The 25000-nt window shown below is 37.3% G+C and overlaps 1 protein-coding gene across 1 annotated transcript in view; it reads right to left on the bottom strand.

Annotated features, from left to right (window-relative positions):
* The window catches only part of csmd3a (CUB and Sushi multiple domains 3a), a 332667-nt gene that overhangs the window by 180868 nt on the left and 126799 nt on the right, over positions 1 to 25000 (bottom strand). The window contains exons 21-29 of the mRNA XM_084089625.1: positions 24889 to 25000; positions 23131 to 23300; positions 22859 to 23015; positions 16983 to 17174; positions 10188 to 10314; positions 8343 to 8545; positions 7166 to 7357; positions 5203 to 5341; positions 1171 to 1358 (exon numbers count right to left, since the gene is read on the bottom strand). The exon at positions 24889 to 25000 is cut by the window's right edge and continues 77 nt beyond it. Of these exons, the coding sequence (XP_083945751.1) occupies positions 1171 to 1358; positions 5203 to 5341; positions 7166 to 7357; positions 8343 to 8545; positions 10188 to 10314; positions 16983 to 17174; positions 22859 to 23015; positions 23131 to 23300; positions 24889 to 25000 (1480 nt within the window). The remainder of the gene's footprint in view (positions 1 to 1170; positions 1359 to 5202; positions 5342 to 7165; positions 7358 to 8342; positions 8546 to 10187; positions 10315 to 16982; positions 17175 to 22858; positions 23016 to 23130; positions 23301 to 24888) is intronic.

Consider the following 25000-nt stretch of genomic DNA (forward strand, 5'->3'; position numbering starts at 1 on the left):
TTTCCCTATCAATATTTCATGATTTTTCTTTTTGTAATGAAATATTAAGATTGACAAACGCCCAGTGCATTCGAATCCAAGACTGAACCGGTCGGAGGCTCCACCGAGGACCCTGATCGACATCTTACATCTCTAATCTGAAGGTAAGGGCAATATTTGACAGCAGCAGATTATGGGAATGTTTTAGAAGGATAATCGAGGTTACATCGGGATAAAAATACAACAATGATCACGAGCGTAATCATCAAACTTCTATCCACTCCATCTTAGTACTCCTACTTAAAGTATATACTCTTTTTGTAAAGAAAAAGTAGATACTTTTGAGTGTGTGGCAGAAGAGTAGACAAGTTACTATCACGTCATCCAATAACGTCTTTAATTGTTCTCTGTCGCATCATGTCACAGTAAACTGACCTGTCAATCATCATGTCACAGTAAACTGACCTGTCAATCATCTTGTCACAGTTAAAATCCTCCACATTTCATTCAGGAAAATGCAGAATTGATCTGCAGTCGCGGGTCTTTCATCATATTAATGCATAATGAAGCATTTAAAAGTTAATGGCCAAACGGATCTTTATAAAAGTCCACATTGTTATTGCAGATGAAATATAATACGACTAACATTACATACACATTTTTTTTTTTATCAGGTTAAACTTTGATTAGTCACTCAAACCCTTTATCTAAACCTCTCACCGTCGGTCGCGCATATCCGCCATGTTTTGTAGTTTTTTAATTTTTTTTACTCGTGTTTGTAGTTCCTCTTCCAAAACGCAATGGATCATGGGTAATATTAGCTGTTATAGTGAGCACGGATAGTACATGCTTTGGGACACACTTATTTTAATCTCACGTACTATTTAGGATGGATAGTATGAACATTGAGACGGAGGGCTTCTGGTTTATGCAGATCATCTTCTTCGGATGTTTTTGGATCCAGAGATGTAGTTCTATTTCAGAAGATCCACAACAGCGCCCCCTACCGTATAACAGTGAAAACACGGATTGCCGGTGAAAGAGTTAAAGAAACAGATCACCTAAAGATGTCATTATTTACTCACCCTCATGTCGTCCCAATCAATAAAACTCAATAAGTGCATCGCTCAAGGGCACAAACCCAGTTCTTTCGGGTCTTTAACTAGCAGGCCGAAACCACAGCGCACTTACCCTTGTATTCGAGATGGAAGCCGGTGTAGCTCACGGACCCGTCGCTGCGGAAGGCGATGTGCATGATGTTCGAGCTGCTCTCAACCTTCTCCGGCAACTTGCTGTCTTGAAATGTGCCGATCAGATGACTGTTGCTGTGAGGCCCGTCGTAGAGGTACAAGAAGTCATAGTTGGGCTCAATGCTGAAACTGAGAGATGAAGCGTACAGATCAGAATCAAAACACAATTTACAGGACGATCTATTGACTTTTTCTATCCAGTTTACCCAAACACTAATGAAAATTCTGTCAAGATGTCATTGCAAATCATTGGAGGCCGAAAAAAACAAAAACAAAAAACTCCAGAAAAGTGAGACTTTAGAAGGACTATGTGAGAAGGAATATATGTCACATGAACCACTTTGATATGGTGTTTTAAAGGTGACATATTATGCCTCTTTTCACATGATGTAATATAAATCTATGGTGTCCCCAAAAAGTGTCTGTGAAATTTCAGCTCATAATTCACCCTTCGCAGGGAGCTTGATTGACAGCCGATCTAACCAATCATAATCCGCCATCCGCCATTTTGTCCGACAAAGCAGTCAGGAGAGATAGAAGATTAACATGGGAGGATTTGAATTTAAAAAACGGAATGTACTGACGCCTTTCCGCGGTTTAAAACAACATTCCTTCTTATGTTCATTCATGTTTATTTGATGCTATAAATGAACTAGAAGGAAGAGATGATCGGTTCACGAGCAGCTTTAACTGATGCTCTACAGCGATCTGTCAGACACATTTAAGAGCCACAAAACGGTATGTATCGTTTAAATTTCTTTTAAAAAATGACCAAATTTGAAAGGTGAGACTTTGTTTAATATGTTTAATATCAAAAGTTACCGAAAAGTAAGCTGGTCTGTCCTGTCTGTCAGCGTGTTGTCAGTCTCCTCTCTGCTCCGCAATGTATTTTTCACTGCATGAGAACATGGTGTGGCATGAGAGCAGCGTAGCTTGTCGGACATAGCGACAGTAACTAAGGGGGGGCGGGTCTTTGCGAAGGGTCAATTCCCCCAGATCATTTATTATAGCTTATCAAATTTGCCCTTTTTTGGGTGTGAGCAAAAACACGTCATTTGTGTGTGTGTCCCTTTAAATGCAAATGAGCTTTAGCTCCGCCTCCGTTCAGAAGAGGGCGGAGTCTTTACACGAGCTTCAGAAACTCCGGCAATAACAAAACAGGCCAATCTCCCTCATCCAGAATCCCAGAATCACCAGTAGCGAGTGCAGCCTTACGGAGAGACTCAGGAAGAGCTTCTGAATGTTAGTGGAGACATTTCTGTAGTTGTTGTGGAGTTACACTGATCATCTCATCATCATGTTTAACTTCTCCACAAGTGTCCACAGTTCCTGAGGTCTTTATAAGACAGCGGTGACATGTTCTGGTCAATAGTGTTCAGTGCTCGTCTGTGCTCAACCACAGAACAGCTTCAGGCTTTGCTGGATCTTCATCATTGCGTTAGAACTGGTCTCTGTTGTCGCTTGTGGAACCAAATGTCGGCTGGTGTGTGTAAACGTGCAGATTAAGGGCCGGTAATATTATAATAAGATCCTCTTCATACGTCAGAAGGAGACGAAATCTGATCGGCTTATTTTATAACATGCTTGCAGAGAAAGGCTCTCCAGAACACAGTTACTGGGTTTCACTTTACACGTTTTCTGTGTTGGTAGAAGCACTGGGGACCCGATTACAGCACTGACACACGGAGAAAGTCAGATTTTCATGATATGTCCCCTTTGATGTACATTTTGTAGCTTTTTCAATGTTACGAATGAATCACATCTGTGTGAAGTTTTTTCCCTTTGTGTGCCACAGAAGAAATAGCAGCATTCGAGTTCAAAATGACACGAGATTGAGCCAATAATGACAGTACTTTCTTTTTTTGCATGAACTAGCCCTTTAAATCTCGCTGCAGAAATACAAAATGCTTATAGAGTGTGTAAAACAGGAAAGAGAAAACAAGCAGTGTCCTATTGAAAACATGAACATTTATCAAGTGCTTGTTGACAACACCACAAGCTTTCACAGAGTGATCTTCCTAAAAGACCCTGTGGGTCATCAGAGGCAGAACATGTTTTCAAGAGGCTTTTCTGTATGTTTCAGGTGGGGAAATATTATGATGTGGGTGGAAAATGCTCATGAACGGCACAGCGATGCTTTGGGAAACGCTGCACTTCACAGTGAGCAAGGAGCGCAGCCGGTCATATTCATGTCATTATGAAGATTTGTTTACTCTCCCAAAACTGCACCAACAATACGCCATTCATTTGAGACGGTTTTGTTAATACTGTAATAATGTCACTGTGAGTCATCTCATCTATCTTGAGAAATCTTTTCCCAATTACCATGCTGATAAAAACACAATTACAAGTCATATGTTAATTTGAAATTAATTGGGCCTTTGGTGCACTGATCTCAGTCTGATATCAACACCATACTCCAATTTACAGTCGAAGATGGAAGCGGTTATGGGTCAGCGATGTGACACGGATTTTATATGTTTGGGATGTAATAATTTATTCAAAGATGCATTAAAAATGCAAATCACACTGACAATGACTTGAATACATCTCCTCTATGATGAACCTGTTCAAAAATTCAGTTTGATATATTATTGAATATTCAGATTGTAATGAATGCATGAAAAGTCTTATTCAAAGGATGAGATTCTTGGGGGGAAACTTGCGATTTGAATAAATAAGATAAAACTTAAGATTATGAGTTGTGAAATCAATATATATAGTAATGTTTGGAGTACTGGTCAAAAGTTTGGAAACATTACTATTTTTAATGTTTTTAAAAGAAGTCTCTTCTGATTCATTTGATCAAAAATACAGAAAAATAGAACAGTAATATTGTGATATATTATTACAATTTAAAATAATGGTTTTAATATACTTTCAAATATAATTTATTCATGTTATTAAAGAATTTTCAGCATCATTACTCCAGTCTTCAGTGTCACATGATCCTTCATTCTAATCTGATGATTTATTATTAGTGCTGGGCAACGATTAATCGCAATTAATCACATCTAAAATAAAAGTTTGTGTTTACAAATATATGTGTGTGTACTGTGTATAATTATTTTGTACATATAAATACACACACATGCATGTACATATTTAAGAAATATATATACATACATATTTTATATTTTATATAAATATTTAATATATAACAATTTTTCTTAAAATTATACATGCATGTGTGTGTATTTATATATACAAAATAATTATACACAATACACACACATATATTTGTAAACACAAATTTTTATTTTAGATGCGATTAATCGCGATTAATCGTTGCCCAGCACTAATAATCATCAATATTGGAACAGTTTTGCCGTTTAATATTTTTTTGGACACTTTTTTCAGGATTCTTTGATGGGTAAAAAGTTAAAAAAGAACAGCATTTATTTAAAACAGAAATATTTTGTAACAATATGTCTTTACTATCACTTTTTATCAAGTTAACACATTCCTTGCAGAATAAAAGGATTAATTTCTTTCAAAAAAAGACTGACCCCAAACTTTTGAACGATAGTGTATATTGTTGCAAAAGATTTATAATTTAAATACATGCTGTTCTTTTTTTTTAACTTTTTTTTATCAAAGAATCCTGAAAAAAGTATTACAGGTTATTAAAAAATAGTCCAACATTGATAATAAATCCTCATATTATAATGATTTCTGAAGGATCATGTGACACTGAAGACTGGAGTAATGATGCTGAAAATTCAGCTTTGATCACATGAATAAATTATTGTTAAAAGCATTTTTGATCAAATAAATGTAAGAGACTTCTTTAAAAACAGTGAAATAGTAATGTTTCCAAACTTTTGACCAGTACTACAACAAAATACCTGATGTTTGCAACACTTAGAGTAATGTAGAATAAACTGTAGAGTAATTACATTTCTTCTGATTTATTTTACATCAGTAATGTATCTTGGTTTTCATAATGTCATTTAATTATTTAAGATCTTACCTGATAAAAGCCAAGGAGATGACGTAATCAGGGTGGACCGTGATGAACCAATCACAGTCTTTGCTGTGTGGGTACGGGTGGGGGAAGTTAGGAGACAGGATGAATCCGGACGAGCCTGTGATGTTTCCGCCACACGGAGCTGGAAAACACAGATTATGAGCAGCGTTAATAAAGTCTTTTTCCCCTGCCTATATTAGCATGCAAGTCATTTTATCGCAATAAATCTCACTAAACCCTAACGCCCAAAATAATGAATTGGTTTGAGTAGGACAAACTTAAATTAAACTAATTAGTTCAGTCAAATTAACTTTTATGAGTATTTAGCACTTTCTTTTTCTTTCAAGTTCACAGAACTGATATATTCTAAGTAAATTGAACTGTTTCATTGTTTTGAGTTTTATTAAATTAATTCTTTTAATTTAGACGAACTTAAGTTTAACTGAAACGGCTGGGATTTCTATTTCCCAGCATGCTTTGCCCATGACACTCGAAAGCGAGAGTAAATGCTAAAATTAAGTGTAATATAATGTTGTTGTTTTTTGTGCAAGATTAATGTTAAGTGGGAGATTTAGTAGTGATTAATGTTTTGTTGTGCTAATTTAGAATAATTTCTGTTAATGTTGGTTTTAGGAGAGTTGCCATCATGGTGACAAGTGGTGCATGAGCTTGGTTTGAGATCAAAGAAAACCTTTATATTGCTGCACTCATTCAGCAAGTGCTACTGTATAACATACTATTGTTAATATGTTAACAAATTAGTGTGTTAGCAAACTAGCTTGTTATAGCTAGCTACGTTCACACTAATAAAAGTGTTGACATTGAGATTACATGAACATTTTAGGTTAAATGTATGAATTAGTGTACTCAAACATTTCAAGTTAAGAACTATTAAAATGTATAAGTACACAATAAAAGTCTGCCAGTTCTGCTTACTTAAACTTTGAATTTCTTAACTTAAAAAATTTGAGGCAACTGATTGCCTTACCTTTTTTTGAGTTTTGCAGTGTTACAGTGTTGGCTTATATATCATTCAGTGAAAGTCATAAAAAAGGGTAACACTTTATTTTACAGTGTCCTTGTTACATATGTTACATGTACTTACCATAGTAATAACAGTAAATTATGCATAATTACATGCAACTAACCCTCAACCAAAACCCTAATCCCACCCTAACCCTATAGTAAGTACATGTAGTTGCTTAATATCACTCAGTACTTAAATATATAATTACACTGTAACAATGACACCTTAAAATAAAGTGTAAACAAAAAATGCAAATCACATCATTAATATTCATGAGCAAAGCTGATAGTATAAACTGTTCTTAAGCTTTAGGTCTGGCTTTAAACCGGATTGACCTTTAAAACGTCTAAATGTGATTCAAACTTCAGAAAATAGGTTCCCTCTATCCACAAAATAAATGTAGTATCCCAGAAGCATTTATCATGGGAAGTCGGGAAGTTTTCACCCCAGTTTCCAATAACCCAGAAGAGTAAGCGCTGACTGGGCACGCGATCAGAGACTTCCCTCAAAGAACATGTTTTGGTTTGTCTGTAGTTGCTTAATATTACTCAGTACGTAAATATATCATTACACTGTAACAATGAGTGTAACCAAAAAAATGCAAATCACATCATTAATATTCATGAGCAAAGCTGATAGGATAAACTGTTCTTAAGCTCCAGGTCTGGCTTTAAACCGGATTGACCTTTAAAACGTCTAAATGTGATTCAAACTTAAGAAAATAGGTCCACAAAATAAATGTAGTATCCCAGAAGCATTTATCACGGGAAGTCATGATTCTTTACCCCAGTTTCCAATAACCCAGAAGAGCAAGCGCTGACTGGGCACGCGATCAGAGACTTCCCTCAGACAGATTTATCATTATAAAGAGTCATTTCTTCTGGTTATTCTGGAGCTGACAGGTGTGAAATGAGGAGCTGGTGTCTGAGTAAACCTCACCGATGCAGGTGGGAGGACTGGGCTGCCAGAAGAACCTGTTGTCCACCTGGATGCAGGTGATCCTGGGTTCTCCTTGCAGGTCGTATCCTGGATCACACGCGAAGGTCACGGTGTCTCCCGGCTCTTTCCCGTCTCCGCTGCGACTCCCGTTCATCGGCGTTCCCGGATCCCGGCAGGCCGTCGCCACCGAACCTGCAGAAACGGGAACGGTGACCAGCTGTGCTCACTTCTCACTTACTGGGAAATCTCAGCAGGAGGGACCGTTTCCCGCTCGGAGAAGAGGTTGCATGGCCTCGGAAGCGAGCACAATGTCTCACCGGGGGCTCCGGCTAAGCAGAACACGAGCTAATGCTGCCGTGGAACAGGAAAACGTCGGAGCAGAACTGAACAATCACTTGCTAATGGATGCACTTTTTATGCATTCACCTCGAAATGGCTTTTTCTTTCTTCAAACAGAGTCATTATTCTCTTCAGGCAATTACATTCAGGAGTTTGGGAACAAAAGTGACAGTAAAGACACGTATGATGTCGATTTCAAATAAACGCTGAAACTTTCTATTCATCAAAGAATCCTGAAAAATTTAATCTGTCACGGTTTCCATGCAAATATGAACTGTTTTCAACATTGATAATAATCATAAATGTTTCTTGAGCATCAAATCATCATATTAGAGTGATTTCTGAAGGATCATGTGACACTGAAGACTGGAGTAATGATGCTGAAAATTCAGCTTTGATCACAGGAATAAATTACACTTTGCTGTATATTCACATAGAAAACATGATTTACACTGGAATAATATTTTAAAATTTTTACTGTATTTTTAATGAAATAAATACAGCCTTGATAAGCATAAAAAAGAAAATAACTTACAGACCCAAACTTTTGAAATACTTAATATGCACCAATGTTACCTCATAGAAATAAACAGCAAAATTTATGTTCATACAATATAAAATAGGTAAAAGTTTAAGTTCTGAAGAAATATGAAGGCTTTGAAATGATTAAAAGCACAAACTACTATAATCATGATATGCACCGTTATTTTTTTTATATACAGTAAAATTACTTTAGCTCAGAACATGATATAAAGTTGTAGTCATGCCCTCCACCCTTAATAAAGCTGTTTCGCACCCATTATCAGCTCTGGAGTGAGCAGTGTGGAACTGGTCTTACTTGAGAAGTCGATGGCGAATCCAGATTTGCTGATGTAGAAGTCGGTCTCGAACTGGACGGTGACGATGTTGAGAGTGCTGTGGATGCCGTCGGGCAACAGAGATCCACTCACTTCTTTCAGAGCCATCTCGTTCTCCGGGTGTCCGTCCCAAACCTTCAGGATATCGTGAGACGCCTCCGTGTCGAACGCCAGGAACTGCAGACTGGAAACACATTCACAGTAAAGCCTCTGATTCACACTCAAACGCTCATGTGCACAAAAACACTTAAAGCAATCTAATCAAGTAAATAATAAGATAAATCAAGTACCGTACATGCAATTAATAAATCATCTAATACCATTAAATATGAAGTTATAATATGTGATATTTTATTAAATGGTAAGGCTTGTTCTGTTTGTTTTATGGAGCGCTGGGTTAATCAGACCAACAAATGTGTCATTAAATGTGTACAAATTTATCAAATTGAAAAGACTATAAAAAGACTTCACAATTTAGTTAACATGAACTTACAATAAATTACAATACATTTACATCGGTAGATATACTTCACCTCAGGTCAGGTCAATGTAATCTGTTTTACGTTAATAAGCTTGACTCGCTCCTATACAATTCCTCTAATAACTGGCTCTGTCGAAGTGATGAGCGCTTTCGAAACACGCTTCGTTAAGATTTGACATATTCGCAAATCATTTGTTTCGAACCAGTGATTCGAAGTGTGTATCAAATTGCCAAAGTCACGTGATTTCAGTAAACAAGGGTTCGTTCACATTTTTCACAATTTTGTGATTTTCATGATTCGTAGTTCCAATGATTCGCCGCTAGGGGGCGATCTCATGAACTGCATATGATTTTTACCTGAATGATTTCAGTTCAATTTTATAAATTTGTTTATAAAAGAGTTGTATTTAATGGTCTGATTCACCAAGCTATCCATAAAACGAAGCCCTACCATTTAAAAAAATATCACATATTATAAAGACACTTCATATTCAATGGTATTGGATGATTTATTAATTGCATTTACGGTACTTGATTACACCTTCAATAAAACATTTGCAATTGCTTTGTAAAGGTGATTTATGCATGTTCGGTTTTCGTTGCATGTTCACTGTTCTGACCAGCAGGGGTCGCCAGCGTGTGGCGTCGTGAGCGCTTCGAAACAGTGAATCATTTTGCGATGCAATTGATTCGAAGTTTCGAAAAGCTTTGTTTTTCCCATCTCTATGCCCATGACTTAATAACAGGGTGAGGAACCGAACATTTGGATTCTGCTCATCTGTTCCTGTGTTCACGCGCACAGAAAGCCGCCTCTCATACAGCACGCGAACACTGAATTGAGTTCTCTTTCTTGTATTTCATGGATTATGCTCGTAAACACAGTCGGTTTTGTCTTAAGTGAGCGTATGCATAAATCAGTGTATCAGTATATTAGATCCATGCATTATCTCTTAAAGTGACAGCAGCCTAATAAACCTGATTGGATTATTATAATTATTAAATAATCATTAAACTAATTAATTAAATAATTATCAAACTAATTATTTTTCTTTCTCCAATGGCAGATAATTTTGCTTTTTTTAAGCAACAACTCACTTCATTTTAATTTATTTCCCCAGAAAACAAGACGTAATTTCTTATGGCATTTTACTCATCTAGGAAATGCATCTTGATTTAAGAATTTTTAGATATTTGGACTGGAAACAAGACAAAAATACTAAGTAAGAAAAGTATTTTTTTGCAGTGTATGATGGCTTGTGAGTGAGTAAATCATGGGCTAATTTTAATTTTGGGGTGAACTATCCCTTTAACGATCTGTGTTTCCTTCTAATTGATAAGCAGTCACCTGACGGTGTTGCCGGGGTCCACCTCGATGCTCCATGTGCAGCGCAGGTTGTTGTCATATGGAAAAGGGTATCCAGGAGAGAGTATGCGTCCAGACGATTCCCCTTTAAAACTTCCCCCACACTCCGCTACAATAGATCAAAACCAGAAGTTATTGCGCTGTCAACTCCCACCCACGACGAAGACGAGATGCATTCTCCCTGCCATTAATGATGAGTTCTGTGGAGACTGTGTTTCTGGATCCGACACCCCCTCATCATCCCGACGAGGACATGCAACAATGGGCTGTAATTATGCATGCAAGAGACGCTTGCTTTTAACTACGTTCCTTGTGCATGCCATTAATTAATGTTAAAACTCTGTCCACATTATTTATGAGTTCGGTCTTGCATGAGAAGCAGAGGACCACTGCATATATCAGAAAAATAAAGGAAGTATTATCATATTCATTACTGCGGCCTCAGCCACAATATCTGCACTACATCGCTCATTAAAGCGCTTGTTTCTGTGTCGCATTACAGCAAACGCTGAACTCGTGAGCGAACAGGTTCCCTTATGACAGAGAAACTACTGTCATTACAATGGAAACGAACACAGAGACGGACAAGACAAACACTGCAGAGGAAGAAAGCCGGCCCCTGGAGATTATCATGTCTGATATCTTCTCAAAGGCCACTTTAGAGCAGGAGTGTGTGTGGATTTGTGGCTTTTAATGTTGTTTATGTGTCTGTGTGGTGTTTTTAATCTGCTTTAAGACAAAGCATGTGTAAATTCATAAGTCGACACCATTGCTGAGTATTTTCTCCTTAAAACTGCAGTGAACCAAAGACAGTCTCAAAAACACACTTTGAAATCGCTGGTGTTTCTGACGTCACAAACTACCTTGTAACCAATCAGATCAACGTGTGATCGTCAACCAGTGGATCTCTGAGCTGAGTGAGTGAGTGGAGGCGGGGCTCATTTGCATATTCATAGAACCGCGCATACTAAATGAGGCAAGGGTGTCGAGTTACATTCAAGCTATTTTAAGGCATGAAGAATTGTTTTTCAAGGGAAAAAAAACATTTAAATATGTCATTTTGGTGAGTTTTAAGGGATAAAATGATTGACTAAAGGGGGACTTTAAAGGTTTTGTTTGAGTTTAATAAGCAGAGACACTGATTCCCCTGAAAGGTGTGAACACAGTCATTCTGTGGCAATCTCTAAACATTGCTCTGTTTGTTTGAGCGTACAGAAACACTTTGTTTGAATCAACCAATGATGTGATTTTGGCGCAGGACTATGTGTTTGTCCCAGTGGGGAAAACCTGTCCGAAAACAGTCATTATTCTTACAGTCATTTTGGAATTAACGAGCAGCAAACTAATCACACATTTAATGGATGTTTATCACATGATAAAGAGTAAAAATCACATAAATGTACTTTTTTTTAGCATGGGCAAGTGCAATAACAACGGAAAGTGATCTGGACGGTTAACTTGCTTCATCACGGATGAAAAACAATTAATATTTTATGTTACATTTTATAATTGCACGTGATCTGCTTTGTGAAGAGGGAAAATAACTGTATAAAGAGAGACATTTATCAGCTAGCTTTTGCATGAAATATTTAGCACAGCCTCGATGTGCACCATTTTGAAGTTGAAATTCCCAAGGCGCTGTCATAAGAGCGAGTGGATCCCTGAGGCGAAGCTTCCAGCGCTCAGTCTACAGAGAGGCCGGCTACTTCTCTCTGACTGCTCTATTGTTCATCAATTTCATCATACAAAAGCCAAGAATACGCTGGTCCACCATAAATATTGATGACTCTACAAGACCGATCAACTAATGTGAAACTTCTTTATAGTTTACCTGAGCGTTTTGAGACTGAGACTGTGTTCTGAAAACATTGTGATCTACGCTGCTGATACAAAAGCAGGAGATTAAAGATAAAGATGACCTATTGTGCTTTTTTCCATCTCTCTTTAGTGTGTAATGTTGCTGTTTGAGCATGAAAAAGCTCTGCAAAGTCTCTCTATATCAGAGTCAGTGTTTCTGAACTCCTGAAACGCCTCCATTGTAGTCTTGAGTTTCTTCCATGTCACAATATTCCTCATTTAAATAATTCATGCGCAGAATAAAGGGGCGGGGCCTGGTTGAGTTAGTTAGTAGTGTGTTAAACTGGCGGTTATGGTAAGGGGCGGGACATTTCCCAAACACACTCGAAGCGCTCGACCAATCACAACACACTGCTCCAGCCGACCAATCAGAGCACAGTGTGCTTTTCAGAAGGAGGGGCTTCATAGAGACAGGAAGTAAACAGGGGTGCGTTTCCTGAAAGCATTGTTAGCAACTATGGTTCTGTCGTTATCAGCAGTTCAGCGAGTCAGTGTTTCCCGAAACCATCGTTCCAACGAACATTCGCAAACAGCATCGCAGAGTTGTGTGTGTGTAATGACAGATCTCGACCTGTGGTTAGAAGAAGAGTTTCTAGTTTGTATGACATGTGGACTCAATAAATCCTGATCTTGAGCAAAATAATCAAGCTGACATTCAGAACAACCTGTGTCTTTAATTTAGAATACATACAAATGCCATTTACGTCTTTTAGTTTGTCAAGAGATTTAAAGCGTAGTTCTTGAAGAGTGCGCATGTGTGAACGAGCTCTAGTGTGTAAGAACGTGTCTATGATTGAATCTGGAAATAAAGCAAAATAACTGAGAAAAATGAGAAATAGTCCTCAGATGTCATCAAACAGATTCATTAACAGTAGTTATTACTCCATAACCTGCGTGACATCATTAACCAACACGGTTGAACGACCAATTTGTGACAATACGGTTTCGGGAAACAGTCGTGACTATAGTTGATTTCTTCAACGATGATCGTACTATAGTAGTGAAGCAGCGAGTTACAGCGTTATACGGGAAACACTCCAGAGCGTTACTGACAGACTGGGAAGAGAGGAGCCGCAACAATGGAGAATATGAGGAAAATAATGCATGTAAACCTGTTCTAGTAGAGACCAAAATAACTAAACCAAGACTTTGCAAAAGCACATAATAGATCCATTTTTTACTTTTTAAGTGACTGATTGGAAAGGAAGAAAAGAAACCAAAGACAATTCCTTCTGCTGAAAACAACTGGCATATATTCCAGGCAAACGTGTGATGATCTGGTTCACTCGGTTTGCACTGTCTAAAAAATGTAATTTAAACAATTTGATTATTGTTTCAACTCCAAGACGATTATTTATGGTTTTAAATAGGCAAAGCTGATCTGAACGGACAAATAACATTTTTTTTTTTTTCAATATACATTTTTAAGAAACTACATATGCATGTTTTAGGTGTTATAACTGGTTTGACCTTTTCGCAGTTCAAATGGTCATGAAGTGACAAATTAATTTTTTAAAGTATAAATAATCCATGTGCTCTCAATTAATTTGGGGTCATAAAAACAGCATGTAGGATAATTAAGAATTTATACAAGAATAAAATGATGTCAATGTCTTGCTGCTAAACTAGCGCATGCATAAACTGTCAATCCAGTAATTCAGAGTGATTTGCAGGTTAAGAAGTTTGAGCGTCTCAGTTGTCTATAATTAAGCAGCTGCTGCGAATCCAATTCTGGACAACATCCCGTTCTGGAGAACAGCAAACCAGCGTCCAAAACACAACATATGCTGGTCTTTTCAGTGTGCTAATTATGAATATTCACTCTCCAAATGAGTATGTACTCAAAAAAACATTTTCCCCATGAGTATTTCCTGTATGATTCTCAAGGCTACGTGAACAAAATATTATCTAACAGTATAAGCTCTTTTTATACATTAAACTCAGGATTTGAGCAATCTCTGATTTACAATGAGAAATGAAAGCATGAACGGTAAAACACAAACACACCCAGTAAACATCTCAGCTAAACGTTGTGTAGTTCTCAGCCAGCCAAAGGAAACACACCAGGATGATTTGCATATGTTCACAGTCAAGAAGAAATAAAAAATGCAACCCATTTATTTTCTGGTGCATAATTCATGGTTACTCCTAATTTAAATTTTTTCTCTTCACATTTATGTAATTACTCGCTACAGCTCTGGAATTACTATGTATAACAATTAAAATAATAATAATTAAAATTATAATACTATTAATATTATTGAAAAATAAAAACTACACAGTATATTTTTTTAATTAAATATTTTTTTAAATATTAAATATTCATAATTAAACACAATTTGAAACAGAAATATATATTAAATATTTTCATATAAATATTTTATTTTATATTTTTCTTTCTTTTTCTTCATTATTTATTAATATATATATACACTCACCTAAAGGATTATTAGGAACACCATACTAATACTGTGTTTGACCCCCTTTTGCCTTCAGAACTGCCTTAATTCTACGTGGCATTGATTCAACAAGGTGCTGAAAGCATTCTTTAGAAATGTTGGCCCATATTGATAGGATAGCATCTTGCAGTTGATGGAGATTTATGGGATGCACATCCAGGGCACGAAGCTCCCGTTCCACCACATCCCAAAGATGCTCTATTGGGTTGAGATCTGGTGACTGTGGGGGCCATTTTAGTACAGTGAACTCATTGTTCAAGAAACCAATTTGAAATGATTCAAGCTTTGCGACATAGTGCATTATCCTGCTGGAAGTAGCCATCAGAGGATGGGTACATGGTGGTCATAAAGGGATGGACATGGTCAGAAACAATGCTCAGGTAGGCCGTGGCATTTAAATGATGCCCAATTGGCACTAAGGGGCCTAAAGTGTGCCAAGAAAACATCCCCCACACCATTACACCACCACCACCAACCTGCACAGTGGTAACAAGGCATGATGGATCCATGTTCTCATTCTGTTTACGCCAAATTCTGACTCTACCATCTGAATGTCTCAACAGAAATCGAGACTCATCAGATCAGGCAACATTTTTCCAGTCTTCAACTGTCCAATTTTGGTGAGCTCGTGCAAATTGTAGCCTCTTTTTCCTATTTGTAGTGGAGATGAGTGGTACCCGGTGGGGTCTTCTGCTGTTGTAGCCCATCCGCCTCAAGGTTGTGCGTGTTGTGGCTTCACAAATGCTTTGCTGCATACCTCGGTTGTAATGAGTGGTTATTTCAGTCAAAGTTGCTCTTCTATCAGCTTGAATCAGTCGGCCCATTCTCCTCTGACCTCTAGCATCAACAAGGCATTTTCGCCCACAGGACTGCCGCATACTGGATGTTTTTCCCTTTTCACACCATTCTTTGTAAACCCTAGAAATGGTTGTGCGTGAAAATCCCAGTAACTGAGCAGATTGTGAAATACTCAGACCGGCCCGTCTGGCACCAACAACCATGCCACGCTCAAAATTGCTTAAATGCAGCCTTCTTTCCCATTCTGACATTCAGTTTGGAGTTCAGGAGATTGTCTTGACCAGGACCACACCCCTAAATGCATTGAAGCAACTGCCATGTGATTGGTTGATTACATAATTGCATTAATGAGAAATTGAACAGGTGTTCCTAATAATCCTTTAGGTGAGTGTATATATATGAATAAATACTAATTCTATTATATTAAGTATTAGTGTATTATATTAAAATTATATTTAATTTATATTAATAAATATTATTATAAATCTAATAACATATGTATATATAATTATTACTATTTTTTTATATAAAAAATTAAATCACACACACACACACACTAATGCAAATGTTAATTTCTATATAATACATTAATATTAATGTGTGTGACATAACAAAAAAATAAAAATAAATAAAAGTATAATTTTAAACTAATATTACCCTAGATTAATAAATGCTCATGCTAATAAATTGAGCCTTATTATAAAGTAAAAGCACGGTTTACTTACAGTTATCTCTGTACATTACACTGGTATTAAAAGACAGTATTTACCGTCAGAAAACTGACATTCATCTTCAATCGTGTGTTTACATGATACACACATACAAGGGGAACAAACACAACAATTACACACACCCTCACACTCATGCATCGGGAGCAAAGTTTAATTAGGTGAGATGTGTAACACTGAAATCAGCCTGTAAACACACACACACACACACACACACACTGAGACGCGTGACAGGCACTCTGCCGTACATCAATTATTCACAACAAACACACACACACGCACACACACAGCTGCAAGACCAATTAAGTGGAATCCATGTAAGGATAAATCCTCAGGATTAAGGATGCACACGGCTGTGTTTGGAGTAAAACACTAGCGCTCTGCTCACTGAATAATGAACTGTATATACAGTAAACTGCTTATAAATAGAGACTGTGAAAGCAAATGTATTGCTTTTTAATATGCAGAAATTATATAACATGCTATTCGGGACCCAGTGGACATCTGTGAAGGGTTGCAGTGTGTGTGTGTGTGTGTGTGTGTGATGTATATGTGTGTGTGTGTGATGTATATGTGTGTGTGTGTGTGATGTATGCGTGTGTGTGATGTATATGTGTGTGTATGTGCGTGTGCGTGTGTGTTACCCCTATGCAGGAGGGGAGCGGATGGTCCCAGGCCCTGTGTGTGTGTGTGTGTGTGTGTGTGTATATGTGTGTGTGCATGCGTGTGTGTGTGTGTGTGTGAGTGTGTGTGCATGCATGTGTGTGTGTGTGTGTGTGTTACCTATGCAGGAGGGGAGCGGATGGTCCCAGGCCCTGTGTGTGTGTGTGTGTGTGTGTGTGTGTGTGTGTCTGTTACCTATGCAGGAGGGGAGCGGATGGTCCCAGGCCCTGTGTGTGTGTGTGTGAGTGTGTGTGTGTGTGTGTGTGTGTTACCTATGCAGGAGGGGAGCGGATGGTCCCAGGCCCGTCTCTCGCCCGTCATGCATCTCAACACGCGGTTGCCATGGAGACCGTATCCCGGATCGCACCGGTACGTGACCACACTGCCGGAGAAGTGGCCTTGGTCACTCGCTTTAGATCCAAACTGAGGAACACCGGGTTCGTCACAGTGAGAAAGCTCAAAACCTGCAGGAGAACAGCGTGAGAGAGACGAACATCAGGGGACGCTTCTTTAACAGGCTGATATTAAACATATATATATATAAAACTTGGTTTAATATTTTATTGAGTATTTAAGATATGTTAAATATATTGTGTATGTGTGTGTGTGTGTGTGTGTGTGTGTGTGTGTGTGTGTGTATATATATATATATTAGTTAAATTATATATTTCATTTGATATAATTTTATTTTAATTGTATTTAAGATACAAAATGCAAGGATAAAGGCCCAATAACTATAACAATAAAGATATAAAAAAATATCTAAAAATCATTCTGAATATTAAATAATTCACAGCACAACTATAATGATAACAACACGGAGAAACGATCTCGATGGATTCACTCTCAGAATGACTTGTACAATAAAAACACTGACAGCCAATCAGAATCCATCCTGCTTTAACGAGACAGACGACAATAACTGCAATAACTCTAATAAATAGAGCGATATTAGACGCTATTGTGGACACTAATACAGTCATTGTTATAGTTTTCATTATAGTTGAATAGGCCTTGAAACACACAGTGTGTGTGTGTGTGTGTGTGTGTGTGTGTGTGTGTGTGTGTGTGGAAGTGTTGATGGTCTGAGGAGAAAAACAGACCTAAATAAATGAAAATGAAATGAAAGTGTGAAGTGTGTGTTTTAAAACATTAACAGGACTGAGAGTTGAAGCGGTGTGCAAGAGCAGTGTGTGTTGCTGAGTTCAGAATAAAGCAGCATTTCATTTCATAACCATGAAATATTAATATGCACTTTTTGGGAACGGTTTTCCACTGTCGGAACATGGATGAAGTCGCTCTCATCCAGAAGAAAAATCATCAAGTACAAAATCAAAAGGGACGTCCAGATCCTTCTGACCATATAACAACAAACGGGTTTCCAAACTAATTTTCTGCAAATATACAATTACATTTTACGAGCAAACACAATTTCCTGTGTTTTTAATGTGTCATATTCTATTACAGAGAACAGGAGCACCAATAATATCATCCCAACCGTTTAATCCTAATCAGATCTTAACGAGAGAATGATACAGTTAATTAATTCATTGAAATAGGTGTGGGTGAAAGAAACACACACTCCGCGCCCGCCAGCGTTTACACCGTCCCAGCGGAGCGACGTCATGAACTTCACTTTGAGTTTCCATAATGCAAAGAAATAAACCCACAGCCATAATAATAATATTCACATTTATGTGAACATACAGCCTTATAATGCTGCGAGATAATAACACGAGCAACACTGTGTCTGTTAATTACCACGTTAGATGAAGAAATTACAGAGGATGTTTAGAGAGTTTATGGATATAGCAGATTTAATCAGCTTTAAACTCTGGTCTTGTGTGAAAACTCATCAAATAATGCAATGCTAACAGAATTAATCATGGAAATATCATGTTATTAATACAGTACTTTTGACTACATGTGTACATGAACACAAGAATACTGCAGATTTATAATAGTCATAAAGAACACTGGACTGGCCAATGGCGTGAGTTTGGGGGCGGGGCTATATAGATGGCAGGGCTATATAGATGGGGGAGGCACCCGAGTCCCAGGAACAAGCAGCATCAATATATGTAATATGTTACTTATATTTCCTAATATTTAATGCGTAAAATACCGGAAATGTTTCATGATATGCTGAATTATTAGTGTAACAGCCAATTCATAAAACTAGTCCAATTTCACATTTTATATTACACATTATATATTATAAAACAATTCATTATAGAATAATGAATGTGTGAAAGTCTTTGATAGTACTTGTTACTGGAAATACACATAACGTACCATAACATAACTTAACGTAACGTAACGTAACAAAGTGAAATCACATCATGAGACTAAATTATGGGAGAATATTTTTTTTCGGTGAACTATTAATTTATATAATAAACTGTTCTATAATATTTCATATTCAAAATTGTTTTGATGCTGCTTGTCATTTATTATAAAATAAATTTTATTATAATAAATAAAAAAATAAAAAAATAAAAAAAAAATTATGGCAGAATGAATTTTTGGGTGAACTATCGTTTAAAAGATAAGTTGTAGTATAATATTTAATATTTGGAATTATTTTGATGCTGCTTGTTACTGAATAATACAATATAATATAATATAATATAATATACAATACAATACACTACAATATAATATAATATAATATAATATAATATAATATAATATAATATAATATAATATAATATAATATAATATAATATATGGAAATGTAATGTAGACTAAATAATGGCAGAATTTATTATATATATATTTCTTTTTGGGAGAGCTATTTCTTTCAAATATGTTGCTCTGAGTTCCCTCACTGTTTCCCCTTCTCTTCCGCACAGCTAAGGTCAAAATCCAGACGCATGGGATGTAATTGAACACATTATCAGTGTCTGATAGACAAACGAGACGCTCAGAGTAAAAGCTGTCAGTGTTTCTCGCAGTGAATGAGCGAGTGCATCTGAAGAACAACTGCGTTAACCTCGTTTTCCTCATTTTGATTAATATATCAAATAATACAGCACTGTGAGGAAGACAAATTACAAACTTCTCATGAGAAAATACAGACCTATAATTTCGAACAAAGAAAATTAAGAGTCTCCATCGCACTAATAATCCATGCATATGATGCTGCTAATTCAACGGTTTTCATTACAAAAGCAATAAACGCTGTGTGTGTGTGTGTGGTGAATGCTGAGAACAATCATACAGTTCAAGCTGACAATGAAATGAAGATATTAATCCAGAAATTAAAATTAATTGAGCTAATATATTCATGAGAGGTAGTTTTATAGACTGAGAGGGAGCGGGAGATTTCATTCGTATCCGTAAGCGTCCAACACCACACTTACCCATTAAACTGTATTTTGCATTATTTATTAAAATATATATTCTTTGCCCATATACAGCAAAACGGCATCCATCATCATTTGATTTTTTCTTTTGCGGACAGTTTGTATGTGATTCAGTCGCTCCTGTCACAGGACAGCGGCCAACAAATGAGGAACATACAGTAACATTTTATTCACTCACCAAAGTCAATTTTGCTCATATTAGACACTTGGCTGGTGTTCATTTTGGACTATAATGATAAGAATATAATATAATAATCAGTAAATATGTGTGAGAAAGGCCTTTGTTATTGCAATTTTGTGAAATCCAGATGGAATTACTGATAAAAATAGTCATTTGCAGCCTTGGTAGGGATGAATTTATTTATCATCAAAGCATCAGATATGAAAATGTTTTTCCTCACAAGAATTTGAACATCCCAAATGAACTCAGAAGTCTGTGCTTCATGAATGCGGGTTCACTTTATATTCAATTTTGGGTAGGAAAACAAGAAGCTTTCTGTAATCCAAGACTGCTCGAGACAGACTAAAACTGCCAATGCATTTCATGCAACTTCTAGTGTGTGTGAGTTTCTACACGTAGTGTGGAATTAAAGATGTACTTCGCTGGCAAAATAGGCTTTCAATCAAACTTGTCTGCCTGTACAGAAGAAAGGCGAAAACATTTCTGAAATCGGTGCAACCTGACTAGAGAAATCAGAGAAAAGGCTGTGGTCTTCCTTCTGGCCAAATAGGTAGGAAAACTTCGACACCCATAATGCACTGGGCACAACGTCGCCCAAGGCCACGCCCACTTTGCTCTTATTGGCTAAGCATGACCAGAGTGAAATACCACCTTGCTTTAGTAGGACATACCGCTTAGCAAACTTTTAGTCATAATGGTGTTGACTTTTATTGTTCCAGAGTGCAAGAATTCAAAGACTGAAGGATCGAGCGTGTTGCAAAGAATCTTAAAAATATAGAGAAAGATGAAAAACCTCGCCCTAAAAGTGTGTAATGCTTTTGTGAAGAATGAGTAAATACTTTTGAGTGTGTAGCAGACGAACTACTTCTTCATAACTGCGCCTTTAATGGACGCTCTTCTCTTAGTTACGTGTTGCTGTCAGCGTTTAAACTGCCCTGTCAATCATCTCGTCACAGTTCAAATCCTCCACATTCAATTTTATTTCATTTCCTACCGTAGCGGAGAGAAATTCAGCACATTAATCTGCCAGTCATGCAGACTCTCCTCATGCAGATGACCAAATGTACATTTAGAAAAGTTCACAATGCTTTTATAGATGAAATATAATGTGGATAACAGTGAATAAATAGTTTTTTGGCAGGTTAGATAGAGTATGAGTAAGAGAGGAAGAGGAAGAGTATGAGTATGAGTAAGAGAGGAAGAGGAAGAGAGGAAGAGTAAGAGTATGAGTGAGAGAGTAAGAGTATGAGTGAGAGAGGAAGAGGAAGAGTATGAGTATGAGTAAGAGAGGAAGAGGAAGAGAGGAAGAGTAAGAGTATGAGTGAGAGAGTAAGAGTATGAGTAAGAGAGGAAGAGGAAGAGTATGAGTATGAGTAAGAGAGGAAGAGGAAGAGAGGAAGAGTAAGAGTATGAGTGAGAGAGTAAGAGTATGAGTGAGAGAGTAAGAGTATGAGTAAGTGAGGAAGAGGAAGAGAGGAAGAGGAAGATGAAGAGTATGAGTAAGAGAGGAAGAGGAAGAGAGGAAGAGTAAGAGTATGAGTATGAGTATGAGTATGAGTATGAGTATGAGTGAGAGAGTAAGAGTATGAGTATGAGTATGAGTGAGAGAGTAAGAGTATGAGTAAGTGAGGAAGAGGAAGAGAGGAAGAGGAAGAGTATGAGTAAGAGAGGAAGAGGAAGAGAGGAAGAGTATGAGGAAGAGAGGAAGAGTAAGAGTATGAGTATGAGTGAGAGAGTAAGAGTATGAGTAAGTGAGGAAGAGGAAGAGAGGAAGAGGAAGATGAAGAGTATGAGTAAGAGAGGAAGAGGAAGAGAGGAAGAGTAAGAGTATGAGTATGAGTATGAGTATGAGTGAGAGAGTAAGAGTATGAGTATGAGTATGAGTGAGAGAGTAAGAGTATGAGTAAGTGAGGAAGAGGAAGAGAGGAAGAGGAAGAGTATGAGTAAGAGAGGAAGAGGAAGAGAGGAAGAGTATGAGGAAGAGAGGAAGAGTAAGAGTATGAGTATGAGTGAGAGAGTAAGAGTATGAGTATGAGTGAGAGAGTAAGAGTATGAGTATGAGTGAGAGAGTAAGAGTATGAGTATGAGTGAGAGAGTAAGAGTATGAGTAAGTGAGGAAGAGTAAGAGAGGAAGAGGAAGTGTATGAGTAAGAGAGGAAGAGTATGAGTAAGAGAGGAAGAGGAAGAGAGGAAGAGTATGAGGAAGAGAGGAAGAGTAAGAGTATGAGGAAGAGAGGAAGAGGAAGAGTATGAGTAAGAGAGGAAGAGTAAGAGTAAGAGTAAGAGTATGAGAGGAAGAGGAAGAGTATGAGGAAGAGAGGAAGAGTATGAGGAAGAGAGTATGAGTATGAGTAAGAGAGTAAAAGTAAGAGAGTAAGAGTAAGAGTATGAGTATGAGTAAGAGAGGAAGAGTATGAGTATGAGGAAGAGTATGAGTAAGAGAGTATGAGTATGAGTAAGAGAGTAAGAGTAAGAGAGTAAGAGTATGAGTATGAGTAAGAGAGGAAGAGTATGAGTATGAGTAAGAGAGGAAGAGGAAGAGGAAGAGGAAGAGGAAGAGTATGAGTATGAGTATGAGGAAGAGTAAGAGGAAGCTTACTGGTGTAAACCAGCTTAAATCCCTCGGCCGTGTCTTCTTGATCAGAGTAAAACTCGAGCCACAGGTGATTGGACGTGCTGGTCAACGACTGACCCAACATAGAGGAGCCCGAGAAACTTCCCAGAAGCTCTGCGCTGCTGTCGGGACCATCATACACCTGGGAAAGGAGGCCAGAGGAGTCATTGCAATACCCAAAATAGAACTTTATGATTACTTTTTAGTATCAAAAGAACATGTGTTGAAGCTTGTACAGGCTCTGAATGAGTATTTACCTTGAGGACATCACCTTGAGCCAGATGAAAGCTGTTCGCTGAGATGTTGATCCCTTTCCCCGCCTGTACTTGAATGTTGTAGATGCACTCGTGGTTGTTCTCATAATTGCGGGGATAGTTCGGGGACAACAGCACGCCAGAGTTCTTGGAAACGGTTGAGCCGCATTCAGCTGTGGACAACGGGAACCGTAGTGACACAGTGGAACAGCAACATGTGAAAAGTGTCAATTTGGGGAAGTAAACAGAAAGCGAGGTATATAGAAAGAGAACATATACCATCAAAACATGCAATATATCTTGAACAACATATTTTGTCACTCATTGGTTGCATTCGAGTCAGTCTTGTATCGCACGATGCAATGCGCTCGTCCATTACAGTGCAATCAAATGAAAAAGAAAATAACACGATGTTCCTTGACTCGAAAAAGGTCAGAAATTGACCATCAAAATTGGATTCAAAAAATGCAAAAAAAAAAAAATATATATTTCCGTAACTAGATGCCAATCACTGAATTAAACTTGAAACATATTTGCATGTGTTAGGACAATATAATTTGAAATGCTTGATGAATACTGCATACTTAAAGTATACTGTAAAAGTTGTAAAGTTTGACTACTTCAAAATTTCATGTTTAATTCAATTTGTTACTTGCCTTGTCTTTAGAATTAATAAAAAAAAAAGTAACTAGTATACAGTATATAATAGGTACACTGTAAAATATATATATATATATTACAGTTGTACAAATTATAGTTGTAAATAATAATAAAAAAATTATTCTATGAATACATTTTACAAGAAAAAACAATTTCAGTCTTTCAGTGTGTTGCTTGCCGTAGAATTAATTGTGACATTTACTAGCCATTTCTGAGTGAAAATATCTTCCACACTACATTTTTCAAGTGCACTATGTTAGCAACAACAAGCAAGTTTATAGTCTATAAGTACCCTGTAAAAAATGTATTTTTCAAAGTTGTAAATAAATATAGGCAACATTTCATTCCGATGGTCCACTTTACACAACATATTCTACTAACCCGTACTCTAACTTACAGTCTACTAATACTCTACTGAGAGCTAGTTGACATGTAGGTGCAAAGTTACTTATAGTTAGTAGAATGTCTGAAGTGAACTATCGAAGTAACGTGTAACAAGTTTTTCCATATCAAAATTTGTTTCTTTGTAATTATTTGTGAAATTTACTAGTAAAAATGGAAGTAAATCCTACACCATATATTTGTCAGTGTATAATAAGTAGTATACTGTGCAGAATGCTGTGAGTAGTACACTAGAATTCCATTCAAGTCAAGTCACCTTAATTTATACAGCGCTTTAACAATATATATTGTTTCAAAGCAGCTTTACAGTGATAACAGGAGATTACAGTAACAGAGATTGTTTAGGCTTTACAGCAGATCTAGAATAAAGTTATTGTCCAGCTAAAGTTAGTTTAGACTGATTCACTTCCACAAAGATCGTTAGTTATTAACTTAGGGGCCGCTAACACAACACCGTTCTCACAGAAAACAGAAACTTTTAATGCGTTCTGGACGTTCATTTGCACGATAACAGTGTTTGGACACTTTGAAACAGGTTTCAAGGTGCAAGTTTTGAAATATAAGATTTGAATATATATATATATGTGCGCAGACGCGTAGTCTTTCAAAGAGACCTCATTCAGAACGCCACTGAACTGGAAAGCAACCATGAAGACCAGTGAACCTCTGGACGTGGAAGCGAATGAGAGCGGCACGTACCCACACACCTTGGCAGAGGTGCACTCCACACACGCCGCCCGCCGCCCAGACACGCGATCTCTCCAGCGCCCTGCAGACGATAGCCTGGCTCACACGAGAACGCCACGCTGGA

This window comes from Abramis brama (assembly GCF_963993115.1).
Source record: "Abramis brama genome assembly, chromosome: 17".
Classification (NCBI taxonomy): domain Eukaryota; kingdom Metazoa; phylum Chordata; class Actinopteri; order Cypriniformes; family Leuciscidae; genus Abramis; species Abramis brama.